At 46.5% G+C, this 21,018-nt stretch overlaps 1 protein-coding gene across 1 annotated transcript in view; it reads right to left on the minus strand.

Moving 5' to 3' along the window:
* Positions 1–21,018, minus strand: part of LOC124006326 (calsyntenin-2-like) — a 521,555-nt gene that overhangs the window by 91,425 nt on the left and 409,112 nt on the right. The window contains exons 6-8 of the mRNA XM_046316283.1: positions 19,438–19,623; positions 15,756–16,013; positions 15,347–15,468 (exon numbers count right to left, since the gene is read on the minus strand). Coding sequence (XP_046172239.1) covers positions 15,347–15,468; positions 15,756–16,013; positions 19,438–19,623 — 566 coding nt within the window. The remainder of the gene's footprint in view (positions 1–15,346; positions 15,469–15,755; positions 16,014–19,437; positions 19,624–21,018) is intronic.

Consider the following 21,018-nt stretch of genomic DNA (forward strand, 5'->3'; position numbering starts at 1 on the left):
CCCGTCTGGTGTTCAACCTACCCAAGTTCTCTCACGTCACCCCGCTCCTCCGCTCTCTCCACTGGCTTCCAGTTGAAGCTCGCATCCGCTACAAGACCATGGTGCTTGCCTACGGAGCTGTGAGGGGAACGGCACCTCAGTACCTCCAGGCTCTGATCAGGCCCTACACCCAAACAAGGGCACTGCGTTCATCCACCTCTGGCCTGCTCGCCTCCCTACCACTGAGGAAGTACAGTTCCCGCTCAGCCCAGTCAAAACTTTTCGCTGCTCTGGCCCCCCAATGGTGGAACAAACTCCCTCACGATGCCAGGACAGCGGAGTCAATCACCACCTTCCGGAGACACCAGAAACCCCACCTCTTTAAGGAATACCTAGGATAGGATAAAGTAATCCTTCTCACCCCCCCCCTTAAAAGATTTAGATGCACTATTGTAAAGTGGCTGTTCCACTGGATGTCATAAGGTGAATGCACCAATTTGTAAGTCACTCTGGATAAGAGCGTCTGCTAAATGACTTAAATGTAAATGTAAATGTAAATGACCAGGGATGTTCTCTTGATAAACGTGTGAATTAGAAAATGTAATGAGCACTTATGGATCTAGTGAAATAAAATTTAAATGAACAGTAAAGTACAGTTACCTCCCCAAAATGAATTAATTAGTACTTTCAAGTATTTTAACTCAAGTACTTCACACCACTGTTTGTCAGTAAAATATATTGTGAGTGCATTGTGTGGTCTCATAACTAGTCCAATGAAAATAATTATTTTATAAACTGAGAGCATGCAGAGAAAGAGATAAAGAAAACATGAGAAAAAAGAGAAATACAATTTGCCAAAATAAGAAAAGAGGGTAAAACAGAAATTAAAAGAATAGTTTCACCTGCTCTTGGGAACTTTGCCTTTATGTTCCTTCATATATTTTGTTATTCTGATGGATGAACCCATGCAGACAAATCACAATCAGGCTGCCTTCCTCTCCTCTCCTCTCTTTGCCACTCATCTCCTCTCCATGACCACTGACATGTGAAAGGCACATATGGTGTTCCACCTCAATACTTTGACCCGGCACTACTTTCCAGATCAGCGAGCATGAAGGAAAGGACACAACAAAATGATTTTTTTTCCATATTCTACTGGGACACAGCCCTTGACAAGTAGATGAGTGTGGCAGCGATTGGTTTGGAACCAGGCCAGGCAGGCCTAAAGCTTGGTGCTGCTATTAAGTGGGGCACTCCTGGTTTGGCGGAGGGAATGTGTTCTCTTCGCTCTGTCAGTCCAGTGGTTCTGGCACTAGATAGCAGACGGTCCAGGTCACTGTGTGTCTGCTGGAACAGATTGGTTTGTTTATACCCTCCTGTGCTCAACAAAGTACAGAGTGAAGGGAGAGTGAAAAGAAGAAAAAAAAAGAGAGAGAGAGAGAGAGAGAGAGAGAGAGGAGAGAGAGAGAGAGAGAGAGGAGAGAGAGAGAGAGAGAGAGAGAGAGAGAGAGAGGAGAGAGAGAGAGAGGAGAGAGAGAGAGAGGAGAGAGAGAGACAGGAGAGAGAGAGAGAGAGAGAGAGAGAGGAGAGAGAGAGAGAGGAGAGAGAGAGAGAGAGAGAGAGAGAGAGAGAGTCACCCCCATCCTCAAACCCCAATCCCTTACGTTCATTACTTCAACCTTGAGTATCTATCTCAGCCCCCATGCCAAATTCACCACACCACCGCAAAACTAGATTAACACCTCCATCCCATCCCTTCTCTCTATCCCCTCTTTCCCCTCTATGGTTAATCCCTCTGAAGCCCATTCTGAAATAACTGACTATCTCAGTCTGTACATCCCAGACAGCATAGATCCACAGTAACCACGAAGAACACATCTAACCCAGACAACATAGATCCACAGTAACCACGAAGAACACATCTAACCCAGACAACATAGATCCACAGTAACCACGAAGAACACATCTAACCCAGACAACATAGATCCACAGTAACCACGAAGAACACATCTAACCCAGACAACATAGATCCACACCACAAAGTAACACACTAACCCAGAACACATCTAACCCAGACAACATAGATCCACAGTAATCCACACCAAAAGAACACATCTAACCCAGACAACATAGATCCACAGTAACCACGAAGAACACATCTAACCCAGACAACATAGATCCACAGTAACCACGAAGAACACATCTAACCCAGACAACATAGATCCACAGTAACCACGAAGAACACATCTAACCCAGACAACATAGATCCACAGTAACCACGAAGAACACATCTAACCCAGACAACATAGATCCACACCACATAGAACACATCTAACTCAGACAACATAGATCCACACCACATAGAACACACCTAACTCAGACAACATAGATCCACACCACGTGGAACACATCTAACCCAGACAACATAGATCCACACCACAAAGAACACATCTAACCCAGACAACATAGATCCACAGTCACAAAGAACACATCTAACCCAGACAACATAGATCCACACCACATAGAACACATCTAACCCAGACAACATAGATCCACAGTCACCACATAGAACACATCTAACCCAGACAACATAGATCCACACCACATAGAACACATCTAACCCAGACAACGTAGATCCACACCACAAAGGAAACATCTAACCCAGACAACATAGATCTACAGTAACCACAAAGAACACACCCTTTTTCCTCTCTCTACCCTACTGAGGTTACATTTGCAAAACCCTTGTTTAACATAGAGATTCTGGGAACATCAGAAGGTGGGGGGAAATGGACTATATTCTGGTAATCCGACCAATGGAACATATGCGGTGGTACTTAATGAATATGATGTCAGTTCTGTGATGTGAGACATTCTCATCAATGATAAGATGACTAACTCTATCGTGGAAAGTCTACACATCAGAGTTATCGGATTCACATGGAATTGTTGTTCAATTTAAATGTTTGAATATGAAATTATTCGTGATGGGGTGAAATGTGATTTTAGCTTCTAAAATGTGAGATTTGGGTTTTCAGAAGAAAGGGCTCTGCTCACCAGTGGCCCGCCCCTGTGAAGGGACATGGGCTATAAAACTTTTCAAACACGCCCTCCTCTCCCTTCCTATATAAGCCCTTGACGACAATATAACCTCCTGTTCAGAGGACGTGAGGACGACGGTCCGATGTCAGAATGGTTCAGATAATAACTACAGAACGAAGCCAACATCAGCGTGAGCTTTGGTTGCGAATGGTATGAACTTTGAACTCTTATTCACTACAGAAGTGATACCTCCTGGCCATTGAGTTAGCAACAGCAGATGCAAACGAGGGTTAGGAAGGAACAGGCAGAGTATCCCGTCTATCACACAACGACGTTACTACAATGTAATAATTGACAACCAGAGACATTCTTCAAAGGACTGGGTTGGGCAACACGACCTTCCATCTACGACCAACCTACCGAAGCGCAGCTCAGAGTAAATATTTATTGCATTTTCCTTTTCCAAATGGGTGGTAATTTAAATTGCATAAGATACTGTATTTACGATAGCACAGCTTCAGCCTTTGTTCCTCAGTCTTCCTGCTCCTTCACTCAAACCCAACCCCTTTTCTTTTGTGTAACATGCTGTCATATCTGTTCTGCCCGCAAGGCACGTTTTCCTTTATGACGTAATGTGTAATCAAGTTATGATTTAATTATGTGTTTGTGTAATTCTGTGTGATAAGTTAGGTATTTAGTAAATAAATAATTAAACCCAATTTTGTATTGCTGATTCCAATTGTTAGCCAGGGATCGTGCAGATAACCAAGAATTTACAACTTTCAGATGAGACTGAATTAAGATGACGATTAATATTGACTGCTATTGATGTAAAATATTACTAGGTCTTTAAGAGTTTATTTGGAAGATAACAGCTCTATAAATATTATTTTGTGGTGCCCTCCGACTCTCTAGTTAATTACATTCACATGATTAGCTCAATCAGGTAATATTAATTACGGAGAAATGATTTTATAGAATAGCATGTCATATCACGTAATCCGGCATAGCCAAAGACACGACATCTCCCTTCCTCACTCTTCGTCTCTCTTCGTCTCTCTTCCTCTCTCTTCCTCTCTCTTCCTCTCTCTTCCTCTCTCTTCCTCTCTCTTCCTCTCTCTTCCTCTCTCTTCCTCTCTCTCCGTCTCTCTTCGTCTCTCTCTTCCTCTATCTTCCTGTCTCCTTCTCTCTCCACAATGTGCAGTGCTAATAGAACACATATCTCCACCTCCCTGTCATTTAGTAACCACATCAACACCATTCCACACAACTAAGAGGCACTTCTGCTACTCATAAAAGAGAGCGATTACATCCAGAAAAGGAAGCAATAGACAGATAGAGGGGAAAAGACTGAGCCAGTGTAAGAGGTAGAGAATGATGTGTATAATAAATGCTGATTTCATCTCCTCTATATAAATGTGTGTGTTAGGGACAGAATGTGATTATGTGGAGGAAGCGGAGGAGGAGGCCTGTATGAGCGATAAATAATGTCCCAGAGATAATGATAGGCTGTTGAGATAGATAGAGAGTAGAGACAGACAGAGGGATGGAACACAGCAGTCACACAGGAAATGAAGTGGACTGGAATTACACTCAACATTACACCCAATATAAGCGACCATATATAGGTTCTAAGATATATCCGTCCTTCTAATTATTAGTTGGAGGTGGGTGTCTTGTGGTGTACAATTGTTGTTGTTCAGATGTTTAACAGATACTCTACAGACATTGTCAGAGATATTGACACATGCCTCCACCTCAACCCAATAAATGTGTGCACTCATAAAGCGTTGGTGGTGTTTCTTAAAGAAAAGCGTCTTGTTGATTGAATGGTTGAGAATGGTGTACTTCTTAAAGGTATGTTTATTCAAGTTACGCCACTTTGTTCTCTGTCAACAAGGGTAATGATTTAGAATGCACTGCCGTTTTTTCCCAAGGAGCTATTGGAGCGCGAGTTATTGTGGTTTGGTAAGTTTGCAAGTACAATTAAGATTGTCCAGTGGGTTGCAAACACCCAGCTTTGAAACAGGTTATGTCGTTTTGGTGACAGGTATTTATGTTTTTGGACTCACCGGAGCAGACTTTGGAGTTTAAAGTCAAGTATGACAAGAGACTGTATATGGCTTATGCTAGTACGGGTAGTCAACAGTATTTTGAGTGTGGGGATGTTGGCCATAATCGACATGCTTGCCCGAAAAGGGAGAAGGCGGAGGGAAGGGTGCAGGTGGTACTCGTAACGCCTGGGCCCACTGATGTAGGGAGAGGTGGGCCGACAACGGTAGAGCAGCCACAAGTACCTGTTGCTGAGGAACAAGTTGTCTGTGTTGAGGGCGCAGAGTTGCAACTTGTACCAGAGGGGAATGTTAAGCAGCAGAATAATATTGTTGTAGGAGGTAAGAACGTATCTGGAGAGCCATTTTCTCAGACTGGGGTGGAGATGCCCAGTACGAGTGATGGGGTACAGGAGGGGGGTAATGCAGAGCTTGTCTACCAGGTAGCGGAGGAGATGCCTGGTACAAGTAATTGGGTACAGGAGGGGTTTCAGGTGGGGCTAGTCTCCCAGGTAGCGGAGGAGATGCCTGGTACAAGTAATTGGGTACAGGAGGGGTTTCAGGTGGGGCTAGTCTCCCAGGTAGTGGAGGAGATGCTCCCGAGTGGCGCAGTGGTCAGGGTAGCCTAGTGGTTAGAGCCTAGTGGTTAGAGCGTTGGACTAGTAACCGAAAGGTTGCAAGTTCGAATCCCCAAGCTGATAAGGTACAAATCTGTCATGCTGCCCCTGAACAGGCAGTTAACCCACTGTTCCTAGGCCGTCATTGAAAATAAGAATTTGTTCTTAACTGACTTGCCTGTGGGTTTCTCTGATCACCATAATGTGTCTGTTGATATTCACTTGTCCTGTCCATGAAGCTCATCACCTTATTGGTACTTTAATGTTAAATTGTTACTTGATGTCATGTTTTGTGAAAAATGTTGTTTTGTAAAAAAAATGGAGGGTTACTAAATGGAATTTTGAGTCCTTCAGACAATGGTGGGAGGTTGGGAAGACCCAAATACAAGTGTTTTGTCAACAGTATACTGCTCTGTCTCGTATTGAAGTTAATGAGACTATCAGGGCCCTTGAACAGGACATCAAATCTATTGAATTGATGTTGCTCAGTCAGAATGACCCCGGACTAGTCATGAACTTACAGAGACATGAACTGAAGTTGTTTCTACATGAAAGAGTGAAGGGTGCCTTAATTAGGTCTCGCTTTGCTACCCCAAGGATATGGATGCTCCTAGCACTTTTTTATATAACCTAGGGCAGTCGACATTACAATGCAAACTGATGGTCTGCCTTCGTCTCCTGATGGGAAGGTGACCACGGATGACAGTGAAATGCAACAACATGCCGTGGACTTCTACTCTGCCCTCTATACGGCGGAGGTTTCTGATTCTCTGTGTACTGAACAGCTGTTACATGGACCTCCTCAATTGGGCCCCGAGCAGAGAGTTGATTTGGACTCTGACATTACTCTCCAGGAACTGTCTACAGCAGTTATGCAGCTCTCATCAGACCGAGCCCCTGGCATCGATGGTTTACCATCTGAGTTCTATAAGCAGTTTTGGGGATATTGGGGGGAGGTTTATGAAATGGTGTGTGAATCTTTTCATGAGGGTTCTCTTCCTGTATCCTGTCAACGTGCTGTGCTTTCATTGTTGACAAAAAAGGGGGATTTGGCTCTTCTAAAAAATAGCTGACCTGTTGCATTGCTGTGTGCAGAATATAAAATTGTATCTAAATGTCTCTCAAACAGGTTGAAGAATATCTGCGGCTGTTAGTTCACAAGGACCAGTCTTCCTGTGTACCTGACCATACTATTGTTGATGTTTCTAATAATGTTCTAGCCATTTGTAAACTGTCTGATGTGAATGTGGGTTTAATTTCTTTGGATCAGGAGAAGGCCTATGACCATGTGGACCACCGGTACTTGTTCGTAACAATGAAGGCCTTTGGGTTTGGGGATGTTTTTGTCTGGGATGATTTTACTGTATGCTGGGGCCTCATGTAAAGGTGAAGGTGGGGGGTGGTTAGAGTTGCCCCATCCCCATCCAAAGGGGTATCAGGCAGTGATGCCCAAATTCCGGTCTGTTATATTGTCTGGCAATTGAACCAATGCTTTGTTTTTTAAGAGCAAGGCTTACTGGTTTCTCCGTGCCAGGGGTTATGAAGAGTCCCACGATTGCACTGTCTGTGTTTGCAGATGATCATCTGTTTTCAGATGATTTATTACAGGAGGCGAGGTTAACCTCTTGAAGCAAAGTTTCCAAAACTGTCAAAATATTGTCTGTGAGTATAACAGAACTGATATTGCAGGCGAAACCCTGAGGAAAATCCAATCAGGAAGTGTGTCTTATTTTGAAACCCTTCCCTTCTGTTCCTATGCGTGCCTGTCCTTCATTTAAAGGGATATGAACCAGATTCCATTTTCTCTCGCTTTCCTAAGATGTCAACAGTCTTTAGACATAGTTTCAGGCTTTTATTTAAAAAAATGAGTGTGAAAGATCACATTGCGTAAGTGGATAGGTGGGGGCTCTCAGAGTGAGTTTTTGCGCTACAGAGCAAAGCCGCCACACAAATGCTTGGATTGCTTTCTCTGTAAAGCATAATTTCAACATCTGAGATGACAGGTGGATTAACAAAATGCCAAACTGTGTTTTGCAATATTGCACTTGTGATTTCATGAATATGAATATTTTCTTGTAATATTATTTGACGGTTGCCGACGAAAATGATCCCACGACAGGGATGGGTAGCGTCAAGAAGTTATGGTTCTCTCAAACACTCTCAAGGTGTATTAGGGGACCTCCTCAGCAAGAGTCAATTGGGGAAAGAGTGAAGCGCTGTGGGCAGGTCAGCTTCAGACGGGGTCCTCTCCACGGCTACCAGGGGTCTTCAGATGGGGTACGCTCCATGGTTACCAGGGGGGATTCAGTGGGGCAGAGAAGGGATGAAGACTTTGGGGGGTTGACTTTGTGTGGGGTTGACTTTGTGTCTTTCAGAAAAGGAGCTGGGAGGGTGTAGTGGAGAAAGTGTGTGCCAGACTGTCAAGGTATAAATGGGTGTGACCCCAGCTGTCTTATAGAGGAAGGGTGCTGGTAACCAATAATCTAGCTGCCTCTACCCTGTGGCACAGACTAATGATTTTACAGCCATACAAGAGCTTCAGTGGACCCTTGTCAATTTATTTTGGTCTGGACAACACAGGATTAAAGCTGCAGCCCTGTACCTGTCACTGCACGAGGGTGGGCAAGGCCTGGTGGACAAGGTCTGGTGGACAAGGTTTGTTGGACATTTCTTCAAGGATCATGGCTTTCTGGCTTCAAGCAGCCCAGAGACTGTTGTATTGTGACAGTTCTAGCTGGGTCCACACAGCCTGTACATTGATGAGGAGAGCGAGCTGTTTGGGTTTAGACAAGCACCTTTTCCTCTTAAAGCTGGAGTGGGTTATTTGTCTGGCTTGACTCCATTTTATGAGTCTTTTATGCAGGCTTTGAGAGTTTTTGTCAAGTCCCGTCAGGCCGGCTTTTTGAAGAGCGTCTTTTTTACAATACTGCCATCCAGTCCAGTGTTCCGGGTTCAGCCAGCCTACGTTCATGCCTGTTAGGCGTGGGGTGTACTAAGCTGGGTCATCTGATGTGGAGCAGGAGCAGATTGTTGGAGGAGCTGGGAGAAAGAGGGGGGATCTGATCATCTCGCCTACTGAGGAACGTCGTAGCTGAGGTCTGTAATAACTTGCCAGTAATTCATCGGCAGTATGTGACTAATACTTCCAATTCTGATTGGTGGACAGAGGGTCTGGATTATGTGTTCCCTGCGCTGAATGTTAGTGCTACGATGGGGGCATTAGAGGGGGACGGAGGGTCTGGATTATGTGTTCCCTGCGCTGAATGTTAGTGCTGCGGTGGGGGCATTAGAGGGGGACAGAGGGTCTGGATTATGTGTTCCCTGTGCTGAATGTTAGTGCTGCGGTGGGGGCATTAGAGGAGGACAGAGGGTCTGGATTATGTGTTCCCTGTGCTGAATGTTAGTGCTGCGGTGGGGGCATTAGAGGAGGACAGAGGGTCTGGATTATGTGTTCCCTGTGCTGAATGTTAGTGCTGCGGTGGGGGCATTAGAGGAGGACAGAGGGTCTGGATTATGTGTTCCCTGTGCTGAATGTTAGTGCTGCGGTGGGGGCATTAGAGGGGGACGGAGGGTCTGGATTATGTGTTCCCTGTGCTGAATGTTAGTGCTGCGGTGGGGGCATTAGAGGAGGACAGAGGGTCTGGATTATGTGTTCCCTGTGCTGAATGTTAGTGCTGCGATGGGGGCATTAGAGGAGGACGTGGGGATGCTGCTTTTCTTAAATACCCCGGAGCTGGGGGAGTTAAAGGAAGTGGGAAAGAAGGCCATGTACAAAATCTGTAAAAGTGTCCCGTGCGTCTTCCCTGGAAGGTGTAAAACCGACGAGGTGTTTCGTCCAGGTGTCTCCCCAAAAGGCTGTTGGCAGTCTTTACACAAACTGCCAATTGATAAGAGGACAGCTGCCCTTCAATGGAGGATAATATATGGAGCCATAGCCACCAACATGCATCTGGTACATCTGGATCCTACTGTTGGGGAAGGGTGTCCATTCTGTGCCGAGTCTGAAACTCTGGCACATCTGTTCTTACAGTGTCCCAGGTTGGTCAGAATGATTGACCTGATCACTAGCTGGTTCTCAGCTCTGGGAGAGGTATTCTCCTCCCAACAGTTTATATTTTGGCTAAAGTACAGGTTTAGTCGAAGGGATGCAGTTATTTTTCTACATTTTGTGTCAGGGCAGCTAAATTAGCAATATGAAAACACAAAAGAACAGTATTCGGGGATAGGGGTCTGTACATGTGGTGGGAATGAGGCAGTAGGGATGACCAGGATGCTCTGTTGGTATGTGCGTGAATTGGACCATTCTCCTGTCCTACTAAGCATTCAAAATGTTACGAGTACTTTTGGGTGCCAAGGAAAATGTATGGAGTAAGAAAATATAAATAGTAAAGTAAAGTACAGATACACCAAAAAATGTATTAAATAGTACTTCCAATTATTTTTACTTCAGAACTTTTTTCACGCCCTGACCTTAGAGATCCTTATTATTCTCCATGTTTGGTTAGGTCAGGGTGTGACTCGGGTGGGAAATTCTATATTTTCTATTTCTTTGTTTTTGGCCGAGTGTGGTTCCCAATCAGAGGCAGCTGACTATCGTTGTCTCTATCATACTGTTTTCCACCTGAGTTTGTGGGATCTTGTTTTCTGTTTAGTTTCTTAGCCTTACAGAATTGTGCGCTTTCGTTTTTTTTGTCTTTGTTATTTTGTGTTGGTAAAAAGACGATGTATGCCTACCATGTGTCACATTCTGACCATAGTTCTTGTGTGTTTTCCTTGTTTTAGTGTTGGTCAGGACGTGAGCTGGGTGGGCATTCTATGTTTTTGTGTCTAGTTTGTCTAATTCTATGTTTGGCCTGATATGGTTCTCAATCAGAGGCAGGTGTTAGTCATTGTCTCTGATTGGGAACCATATTTAGGTAGCCTGTTTTGTGTTGGGATTTGTGGGTGGTTGTTTCCTGTCTTTGTGTTTTCTGCACCAGATAGGACTGTTTCGCCACGGTTTTGTATTTTGTTCATGTTCAGTTTCTCTTATTAAAGAACCATGAACTCTAACCACGCTGCATTTTGGTCCTCCTCTCCTTCCCAGGAAGAAAGCCGTTACAGAACCACCCAACCACAACAGGACCAAGCAGCGTGGTGACAGGCAGGAGCAGCGCAAGGAGGAATGGACAAAGAGAGATGGGGAGAAGTGGGCGGGGAAGGGAGAGATGGAGTGGAGTGGTGGGGACAGAGAGAGATGGAGTGGAGTGGGGGGGACAGATGGAGAGGAGTGGAGGGAGGACAGAGGGAGTGCAGGGGGGACAGAGAGAGATGGAGAGGAGTGGAGGGGGGACAGAGAGATGAAGGGGGGACAGAGAGAGATGGAGAGGAGTGGAGGGGGACAGAGAGAGATGAAGGGGGGACAGAGAGTGATGGAGAGGAGTGGAGGGGGACAGAGAGAGATGGAGGGGGGACAGAGAGAGATGGAGAGGAGTGGAGGGGGACAGAGAGAGATGGAGTGGAGTGGGGGGGGACAGAGAGAGATGGAGAGGAGTGGAGGGGGACAGAGAGAGATGGAGTGGAGTGGGGGGACAGAGAGAGATGGAGAGGAGTGGAGGGGGGACAGAGAGAGATGGAGAGGAGTGGAGGGGGACAGAGAGAGATGGAGTTTTTCTTAGGAGTGGGGGGGACAGAGAGAGATGGAGAGGAGTGGAGGGGGACAGAGGGAGATGGAGGGGGACAGAGAGAGATGGAGAGGAGTGGAGGGGGGACAGAGAGAGATGGAGTGGAGTGGGGGGCAGAGAGAGATGGAGAGGAGTGGAGGGGGACAGAGAGAGATGGAGTGGAGTGGGGGGACAGAGAGAGATGGAGAGGAGTGGAGGGGGACAGAGGGAGATGGAGGGGGACAGAGAGAGATGGAGAGGAGTGGAGGGGGGACAGAGAGAGATGGAGTGGAGTGGGGGGGACAGAGAGAGATGGAGTGGAGTGGGGGGGGACAGAGAGAGATGGAGTGGAGTGGGGGGACAGAGAGAGATGGAGAGGAGTGGAGGGGGACAGAGAGAGATGGAGAGGAGTGGAGGGGGACAGAGAGAGATGGAGAGGAGTGGGCGGGGAAGGGAGAGATGGAGTGGAGTGGTGGGGACAGAGAGAGATGGAGTGGAGTGGGGGGACAGAGAGAGATGGAGTGGAGTGGGGGGACAGAGAGAGATGGAGTGGAGTGGGGGGACAGAGAGAGATGGAGAGGAGTGGAGGGGGGACAGAGAGAGATTGAGAGGAGTGGAGGGGGACAGACAGAGATGGAGAGGAGTGGAGGGGGACAGAGAGAGGTGGAGGGGGGACAGAGAGAGATGGAGAGGAGGGGGGGACAGAGAGAGATGGAGTGGAGTGGGGGACAGAGAGAGATGGAGAGGAGTGGAGGGGGACAGAGGGAGTGGAGGGGGACAGAGAGAGAGGAGTGGAGGGAGGACAGAGGGAGTGCAGGGGGGACAGAGAGAGATGGAGAGGAGTGGAGGGGGGACAGAGAGATGAAGGGGGGACAGAGAGAGATGGAGAGGAGTGGAGGGGGGACAGAGAGAGATGAAGGGGGACAGAGAGTGATGGAGAGGAGTGGAGGGGGACAGAGAGAGATGGAGGGGGGACAGAGAGAGATGGAGAGGAGGGAGGGGGGACAGAGAGAGATGGAGTGGAGTGGGGGGACAGAGAGAGATGGAGAGGAGTGGAGGGGGGACAGAGAGAGATGGAGTGGAGTGGGGGGGGACAGAGAGAGATGGAGAGGAGTGGAGGGGGACAGAGAGAGATGGAGAGGAGTGGAGGGGGACAGAGAGAGATGGAGTGGAGTGGGGGGGACAGAGAGAGATGGAGAGGAGTGGAGGGGGGGGACAGAGGGAGATGGAGGGGGACAGAGAGAGATGGAGAGGAGTGGAGGGGGGACAGAGAGAGATGGAGTGGAGTGGGGGGGGGACAGAGAGAGATGGAGAGGAGTGGAGGGGGACAGAGAGAGATGGAGTGGAGTGGGGGGACAGAGAGAGATGGAGAGGAGTGGAGGGGGGACAGAGGGAGATGGAGGGGGACAGAGAGAGATGGAGAGGAGTGGAGGGGGGACAGAGAGAGATGGAGTGGAGTGGGGGGGGACAGAGAGAGATGGAGTGGAGTGGGGGGGGACAGAGAGAGATGGAGTGGAGTGGGGGGACAGAGAGAGATGGAGAGGAGTGGAGGGGGGACAGAGGGAGTGGAGGGGGACAGAGAGAGATGGGGGGACAGAGAGAGATGGAGGGGGGACAGAGAGAGGTGGAGGGGGAACAGAGAGAGATGGAGTGGAGGGGGACAGAGAGAGATGTAGAGAAGTGGGTGGGGCAGGGAGAAATGGAGAGGAGTGGAGGGGGACAGAGAGAGAGATGGAGTTGAGGGGGACAGAGAGAGGTGTAGATGAGTGGGGGGGACAGAGAGAGGTGGGGGGGCAGAGAGAGATGGAGTGGGTGGGACAGAGAGAGAGATGGAGTGGGTGGGACAGAGAGAGATGGAGAGGAGTGGAGTGGGGGGGGGGGGGTGGCAGAGAGAGATGGAGAGGAGTGGATGGGGCAGGGAGAGAGAGCTCTTAGATCCTCTGTCAGAACAGGGGCTTAGGAGGACAGAGAGGGAGAGAGGAGAGGGAGTGTAGAAGAGGCCCTTCAAAGTCTAAAACATGGAGTGTGTATCTCTGTGTGTATCTCTGTGTGTGTCTGTGTGTGTTTGTGTTCTGTGTGTTCTGTGTATGTGTGTGTTTGTTCTGTGTGTGTGTGTTCTGTGTGGCCAGTTGGTGCAGTCGACATTAAATCAAAGTTTAAAAACCTCCCTCTAGACATTGTCTGGGCAATACAGTGTTTTGTGTGTTTACATAAGGGTAATGTCCCCCAACATCACCCAGACATAGAGAGAATGAAAACTAGAAGAGGGAATTGTCTACAGGCCTAAAGCTTACTGTCATTTACAAGGATGATTTGACGGTGATTTAAAAAAATAAAACTAATATTTAAAAAACACCCCACATCAGCAAATCAGGAACCACAGATCGTCCACATCTAAATGGTGCCCCGAAGACATTCATTTTACTGAATCAACATCACATTTAAGAAAGATTGGCTCGACAGAAAATCAGTGAGAGAGAAATGGAACTCACAAAAATACTTATATTTCTGTCTCAAACACCCCCCCCCCCCATGGTCTCTCTATCCCATCTCGTTCTCTCCTCTCTCACTCTCTCTCTCTCTATATCTCTCTCTCCATCCTTGAGGCCTGCGGGCCTGATGATGTTTCGAGACATAGAAGCTCTGTTAATAGTGTTATTGGGTAGTGTTGTCGGGTAGTGTTAACAGGTAGTGTTAACGGGTAGTGTTATTGGGTAGTGTTAACGGGTAGTGTTATTGGGTAGTGTTAACGGGTAGTGTTAACAGGTAGTGTTAACGGGTAGTGTTATTGGGTGGTGTTAACGGGTAGTGTTATTGGGTAGTGTTGTCAGGTAGTGTTAACGGGTAGTGTTAACGGGTAGTGTTATTGGGTAGTGTTAACGGGTAGTGTTAACATTTAATTCAGTAGGGAAAGTATGGTTTATCTACCCTCCAATCCCAGAATGTGCAATCTTGCCTTTAAAAACTCACAGTCAGATTTGCCACAGTCAGATTTGGGGTCAATTCCATTTCAATTCCAGTCAATTCAAGACTTACATGGAAATTCCAATTCCAATTCTCAGAATTGACTGGAATTCAAATGGAATTGGCCCCAACCCTTGCCCCATTTCTAACCAAGCTGGCTAATTTAGACAGAACTGGGCACAAAGGAGCAAGAAATAGACGAAGGAAGAGTAACTAGATGACTCCAGTTGAGAGAGATGTGGAGAGACAGGCTGCCATGTCTTGTCTAACTGTGTTGTATTCCGGAATGTTACAGAACTTCTTCAGACAGTGACTCACAAGAGGTCAACCCCAGTCACAAGGTCACGCTCTGACCCCCTTTCCTTCCTCCAATCACAGCCAGTGATCTGTCCTCAAATTACCCAGCAGCCCCCGCACTCTGCCTCTCACCGACCCCGCCTCAGCTGCACGTCTCTTTTGTGCAAACAGAGAGCTGCTTTCAGGGTCTGGAGACTGACAGTTAGGGTGACCTGGCCGACCTTGAGACAGACTCACCTCCTCAGGCGAGAGGGAGCTGCTGCTGTCACACACCCACACACTGTACATGCACACACACACACGTCAGCCCACTAGGCTTGGCCAAGAGTCAGTGTATCTCCAGACAAACATATCCTCACTGCCAACTCCTGTTCATCCCCAGAGGAAACGCACGCACGCACGCACACACACACACACACACACACACACACACACACACACACACACACACACACACACACACACACACACACACACACACACACACACACACACACACGTGAAGGAAATCTTTTCAATATATAGATGGTCTTCATATGTCTAGGTCTAAAACGGTCTCAACTGCTCTGTGCATCGAGGCTTTTAGAGAGGTTCTGGGATGAAGGACTTTAGGTGTTGTGGTCAGTTCAGGCCATCTGAACATCAAATCATGTTTCATAGACAGCACGATCGTAAGGACAAGTTGTCCCTCTTTAGTGGTACATTCCATTACACATGAATATCAGAGATGGACACAGCCTACTGTGTAGCCTACCTGATCCAGTTTCCAGTGGAACTCTGCAGGTCTGAAGGTGTCCACCTGGGTGAAGTCTCTCCGGAGCAGGAAGACCAGACGACAGTTATGGACGTAAAGGGAGTAGTGGTGTCTGTTCATCTCTGAGGGGATGAGGGTAGTGTTAGAGGGGATGAGGAAAGAGAAGAGCACGTCAAGGTAACACAGCTTCCCTAAAATTACCACAATCTTTGACTTAAGACACCTTCTCTTAAGTGAAGATAAACCCATTCATGTCAGTAGACCACACCCCTTATTGATAGGTCACACCTACCACCATTAGAACACATCCATTCCATGTTCCCGCCCCTCTCCACACAGCCCTTCCCAGTTTACTTCTCTCCCAGCCACACCTCTCTCTTCCCTCCTACCTTCCTTCCCCTCTTCTAACCTGTCTTATCAGAGTTGCAGAGCAGGGTCTCTTTCTCCGCCCTCAGTCCAGGAGTGGGGCCATGCTTCATCCACGTGGCGACGGTGAACTGATCAGTCAGGTTCTGTGGTACCACTTGGTCCGGAATCTTCGCCGCTTGCCGCCCGTCAAACCGGAAGATGAGGTCGCTGTCCCGCTCACTGTCCGTCACCAGGGACGCCGTCCAATTGGTGGAGGCGCTGGGGGCGGGGAGAAGGTCTGTGCTGCCTGACGAGGCCCCTGGGTAATTGTTGCCATGGGAACAGATAGGGAAGCCCAACAGCAAAGAAATAGAAATCAACACAGATATACAGAAGGTTCAGACTGACCTTGGCTATGATCACTTATGAACAAGCCAAACGCCCAGGCTTAATGTATAAATCCATGTTCAGAGATTGATAGTGGATGTGAGTATTGATTTGTGACAAATGAAACAGACTTTCAGAGGTAGGAGTGGATGAAAGACATCATAAGAAATGGCCATGCCATGCCTACAGTACATACTGCTTTATCTATCACCGTGGACACTAAGAAACCTACAGAACACCATAGTAAAGCAAAGAAAGAAGGGATGGCTGGAATTAATTTCATGTTCTGTGTTTATCGAGTCATAATTCCCCACACAGCCAATCAGACAAGCTATTACAAAGAAGGAGAGACTGTTTTTTGATCCTTTCACAGGAAAATAAAAACCGATCAGTCAAAACTCCTGTTAAATCAATTTATCCTCTTTCCCTTTCTCCCCCCTCTCTCATCCTCCCCTTCCTCTCTCTCTCTCTCTCTCTCTCTCTCTGACACAGTGACGGGGGTACCTCCAAAACACAGCAAGGCTCCAAATAAACCACATTGATACAATATGATCCATCGCTCTGCTATATCTCTCCATCCAGACAGACAATTGAAACATGCATCTGTTCATTTTATGCTAATAACAGGACATTAGAGTATTAATTCATGTTTTTTTCCCTTGCCTGTCTTTAAAGTCTGTTTCTCCCCGACTGCTGTTCTTGGCTGTGTAGAGGTCTTGACTTGCAGTGATTAGATTCTGGGAGTAAATAGATGCGCCGTGCCCTGCCACCACCGCCACCACCACCACCGCCGTCCCCACCACCACCATCGCCGCCACCACCATCGCCACCGCCTCCACCATAACCGCCACCACCACCACCATCGCCACCGCCTCCACCACCACCACCACCACCACCGCCACCACCGCCACCGCCTCCACCACCACCACCCACCACCATCGCCTCCACCACCATCGCCGCCACCACCATCACCACCGCCACCACCACCACCATCACCACCGCCACAATTCTGTTTGCAGATGTCTTTGTACATTATCTCAAATTGATTCTGCTTTAAAAAAGCAATTACAATTGATTCTATTTGGTATCAGATAATGATTATGGGAGGCTTTGAAAAGGCTCTTTAGCGGTAAACCATTCATACAGAGGGAACTGGGAGGGAGAGGGTGAGGGAGGGAGTTAATCATTCAGATAATGGTCTGACGATGACTCCCTCCACCCCCCACCACACCTCGCTGTGTGCAGAATGAAAGCTTTAGCGGCTCCGTTAGAGCTGATGTTTCTCTGTCATGTTCTCTGCACAAACACGGAGGTGTAGACAGGCTCTTCACTGAGGAGACAGCTAGCTCAAGCTAACACTTTCGCTCTGTCACGTCATTAACAGCAGCAGAGCTTCATTTAACACAGCTTTACCAACAGACAAGAGAAAGAAGACCTGGTCTGGGGAGTTTAACTGGTGGTTTTATTAAGTTCTCTACAGTCTGATGATTTTTGGGAGTGGCTCTGTTCCGTTACGCAACGAATATCTAGTTGTAAATAAAGTGAAATGCTTCGACTAACTTAAGGCCATTTATAGAGAAATCACATACTTCTGTATAGTGTGACACCGCTTCAAATGAGTGGATTTGGCTATTTCATTTTGATGACAGGTGTATAAAATCACCCACACAGCCATGTAATCCCCATAGACCAAACATTGGCAATAAAGTGGCCTTACTGAAGAGCTCAAGGACTTTCAATGTGGCACCATCATAGGATGCCACCTTTCCAACAAGTCAGTTCGTCAAATTTCTGCCCTGCGAGAGCTGCCCTGGTCAGCTGCAAAGTGCCACACAAGCTCACAGAATGGGCCCACAGAGTGCTGATGCACATAGCTCGTAAAAATCATCTGTGCTCGGTTGCAACATTCACTACGAGCTCCAAACTGCCTCTGGAAGCTACGTCAGCACAAGAACATTTTGTCGGGAGCTTCATTAAATGGGTTTCCATCAGTGTTGTAAAGTACTTGAGTAAAAATATGTTAAAGTACAACTTAAGTTTTTTTGGGTATCTGTACTTTACTATTTATATACATTTTAAACTTTTACTTCACTACGTTCCTAAAGAAAATAATATACTTTGTTTGTAAATGATGCTGAGTGTTGGGAACGTGCCCCTGGCTATAAATTGCTTACGTCCGTTGTTGGAATGAGACCAAGGTGCAGCGTGGTAAGCGTACATCTTTCTTTATTTTGATGAGAGAAATTAAAAAAATAAAATAAATAAGTAAATAGCTACGACTGTCAAGTTCTGCAGGCTATACAGCAACTAACAAAATCAAGATCCCAAAAACTCAGGTGGGAAACAGGCTGCCTAAGTATGATCCCCAATCAGAGACAACGATAGACAGCTGCCTCTGATTGGGAACCACACTCGGCCAACAAAGAAACAGACAAACTAGAATGCCCACCCAAGTCACACCCCGACCTAACCAAACATAGAAATAATAAGGCTCTCTAAGGTCAGGGCGTGACAAAATAAAAATAATAATAAAATGATGCTGTCTGGTTTGCTTAAAATATAAGGATTGTTTTACTATTTATACTTTTACTTTTGATCCTTAAGTATATCTTAAAAATATCTTAAGTATATTTAAAATCAAATACTTTTTTTTACTCAAGTAGAGTTTTACTGGGTGACTATCAACTTTTACTTAGTTTTACTCAAGTATGGCGATACAGTACTTTTTCCACCAATGGTTTCCATGGTTTCCGGCAGCCACACACAAGCTTAATATCACCATGCACTATGCTGGAGTGGCGTAAAGGTCGCCTCCATGGACACTGGAGCAGTGGAAACGCGTTCTCTAGAGTGACGAGTCACACTTTACCAGGAGAATGCTACCTGCCCCAATGCACAGTGCCAACTGTAAAGTCTGGTGGCGGAGGAATAATGGTCTGGGGCTCTTTTTCATGGTCTGGGCTAGGCCCCTTAGTTCCAGTGAAGGGAAATCTTAATGCCACAGCATACAATAACATTCTAGACGATTCTGTGCTTCCAACATTGTGGAAACAGTTTGGAGAAGGTCCTTTCCTGTTTCAGCATGACAATGCCCCTGTGCACAAAGCGAGGTCCATACAGAAATGGTTTGTCGAGATCGGTGTGGAAGAACTTGTCTGGCCTGCACAGAGCCCTGACCTCAACACCATCGAATACCCTTGGGATGAATTGAAATGCGACTCCCAGATGAGTGAAGGCTGTTATAGCAGCAAAGGAGGGACCAACTACATATTAATCCCATGTTTTTAGGTGTCCACATACTTTTGGTTATGGAGTGTATGTATCCCATGAGTGTATGTATCCCATGAGGTACGTACCACAGAGTTTCTGCAGGGACTTCTCCGAGTAGGTCTCTCGGTCGCAGCCCTTCCCAATATGACTGGTCTGTAGCTCTACCGTGGTCCTCACTGAGGAGAGAAGCCCTCCACACGTCTCCAGATTCATCTTGGGAAACAGCTGTTTGCTGCCTGTGCCTGGCTCATAGTCCACTCTTTTGTCCCAGCCTAGGAAAGATACAAGACACAATTGTTAGGAATGGGGGAGTGTGTGTGTGTGTGTGAGAGAGAATGAGAGCGATCTTGGGGTGTTAAAATGTGGTCCTCTGAGCAGAACAACAGGTGACAACAGGCATTGTCTGATCTATTCTTGTTTCAGATTATGTTAACTTCTACTCGTTTCTCCAGATTTCCGTGTGATTTTCACAATGCATGTTCTTGTGTCCATTCCTGCCTTGTAGGTACCCATAAAAATGTGACAGCCCATTTCAGAGTTTTATGCAGTCGATAAAATGTCTAATAATGTGAGTCAATGGCGCTATCCACTGTACATTTCTGGGCTCACTAAATCACTATGACATGAATAAAATGTAGAGAGTGTTCAACCAGACCATTTCTCTCACAGTTCAGTGTGTGTGTGTGTCTTCTAATCACCTTGGTTACTACATGCTCTTGTGTGTACAGTATGGTGTGTGTGTATTTGTGTGTTTTTCAGTTTGGGTATTTTGAGATGCACTGCATTTCTATGTGTGTGTGTGGTGCGCTGTGTGAATTCGTAGTGTCTATTCAGCAGTGTCTGTAAGAGAAACAGGCAGACAGAGAGAGGCAGGTAGAACGAACCAGGCAGGCAGAGCTGAACATAAACCTGAACTGAAGGCAACACTGATTGGATAAGAAGGGAATCAGCTAATCGCTGCCCTCTGGACTGTTACATCTGTCATGGTCACTTCCTCAAACACACACACACACACACACACACACACACACACACACACACACACACACACACACACACACACACACACACACACACACACACACACACACACACACACACACACACACACACACACACACACACACACACACACACACACTCCTTTATTCTGCATTTCTTGCTTTTTATCAGTTCAAAAAATGACTTGGCAAGTTTGGGTCTTCAGAGCCCATATTCCTCATCATATATTAGTGCTGAGTGATTGGTGCTATTTGATTTCGGTTCAGTTTCGGTTAGATTAAAAAAAAAATATTCAGATGTTGTATACAATACCTTAGCTTTATTTGAGGACTTTATTATTTAATTTCAAATCATCATCTCATTTCAATAGAGCTGCTGCCTATGCTGTCTGAAAAAAACAAACAATATTTTAGTAGTTCTTCAAAGTAAATAAGGCATACTTTTATGACTTCTAAATACAAACTAGGCCTACAGTAGATCATGTATTCACAGGTAGAGATTGAATTGAATGTATTTTGGATAACAGACATATACAACAAAATGTACAATGTGGACCCAGAGGATATCACTTGAAAATACTAATTAAAACGATTGTATCCAAAGTAGTCCTTGATGGTAAAAACAATAACACATATAATGATTAAAAGACAAGACAAAATTACACA

This window comes from Oncorhynchus gorbuscha, linkage group LG19 (genome assembly GCF_021184085.1).
Source record: "Oncorhynchus gorbuscha isolate QuinsamMale2020 ecotype Even-year linkage group LG19, OgorEven_v1.0, whole genome shotgun sequence".
In the NCBI taxonomy this organism is placed as follows: domain Eukaryota; kingdom Metazoa; phylum Chordata; class Actinopteri; order Salmoniformes; family Salmonidae; genus Oncorhynchus; species Oncorhynchus gorbuscha.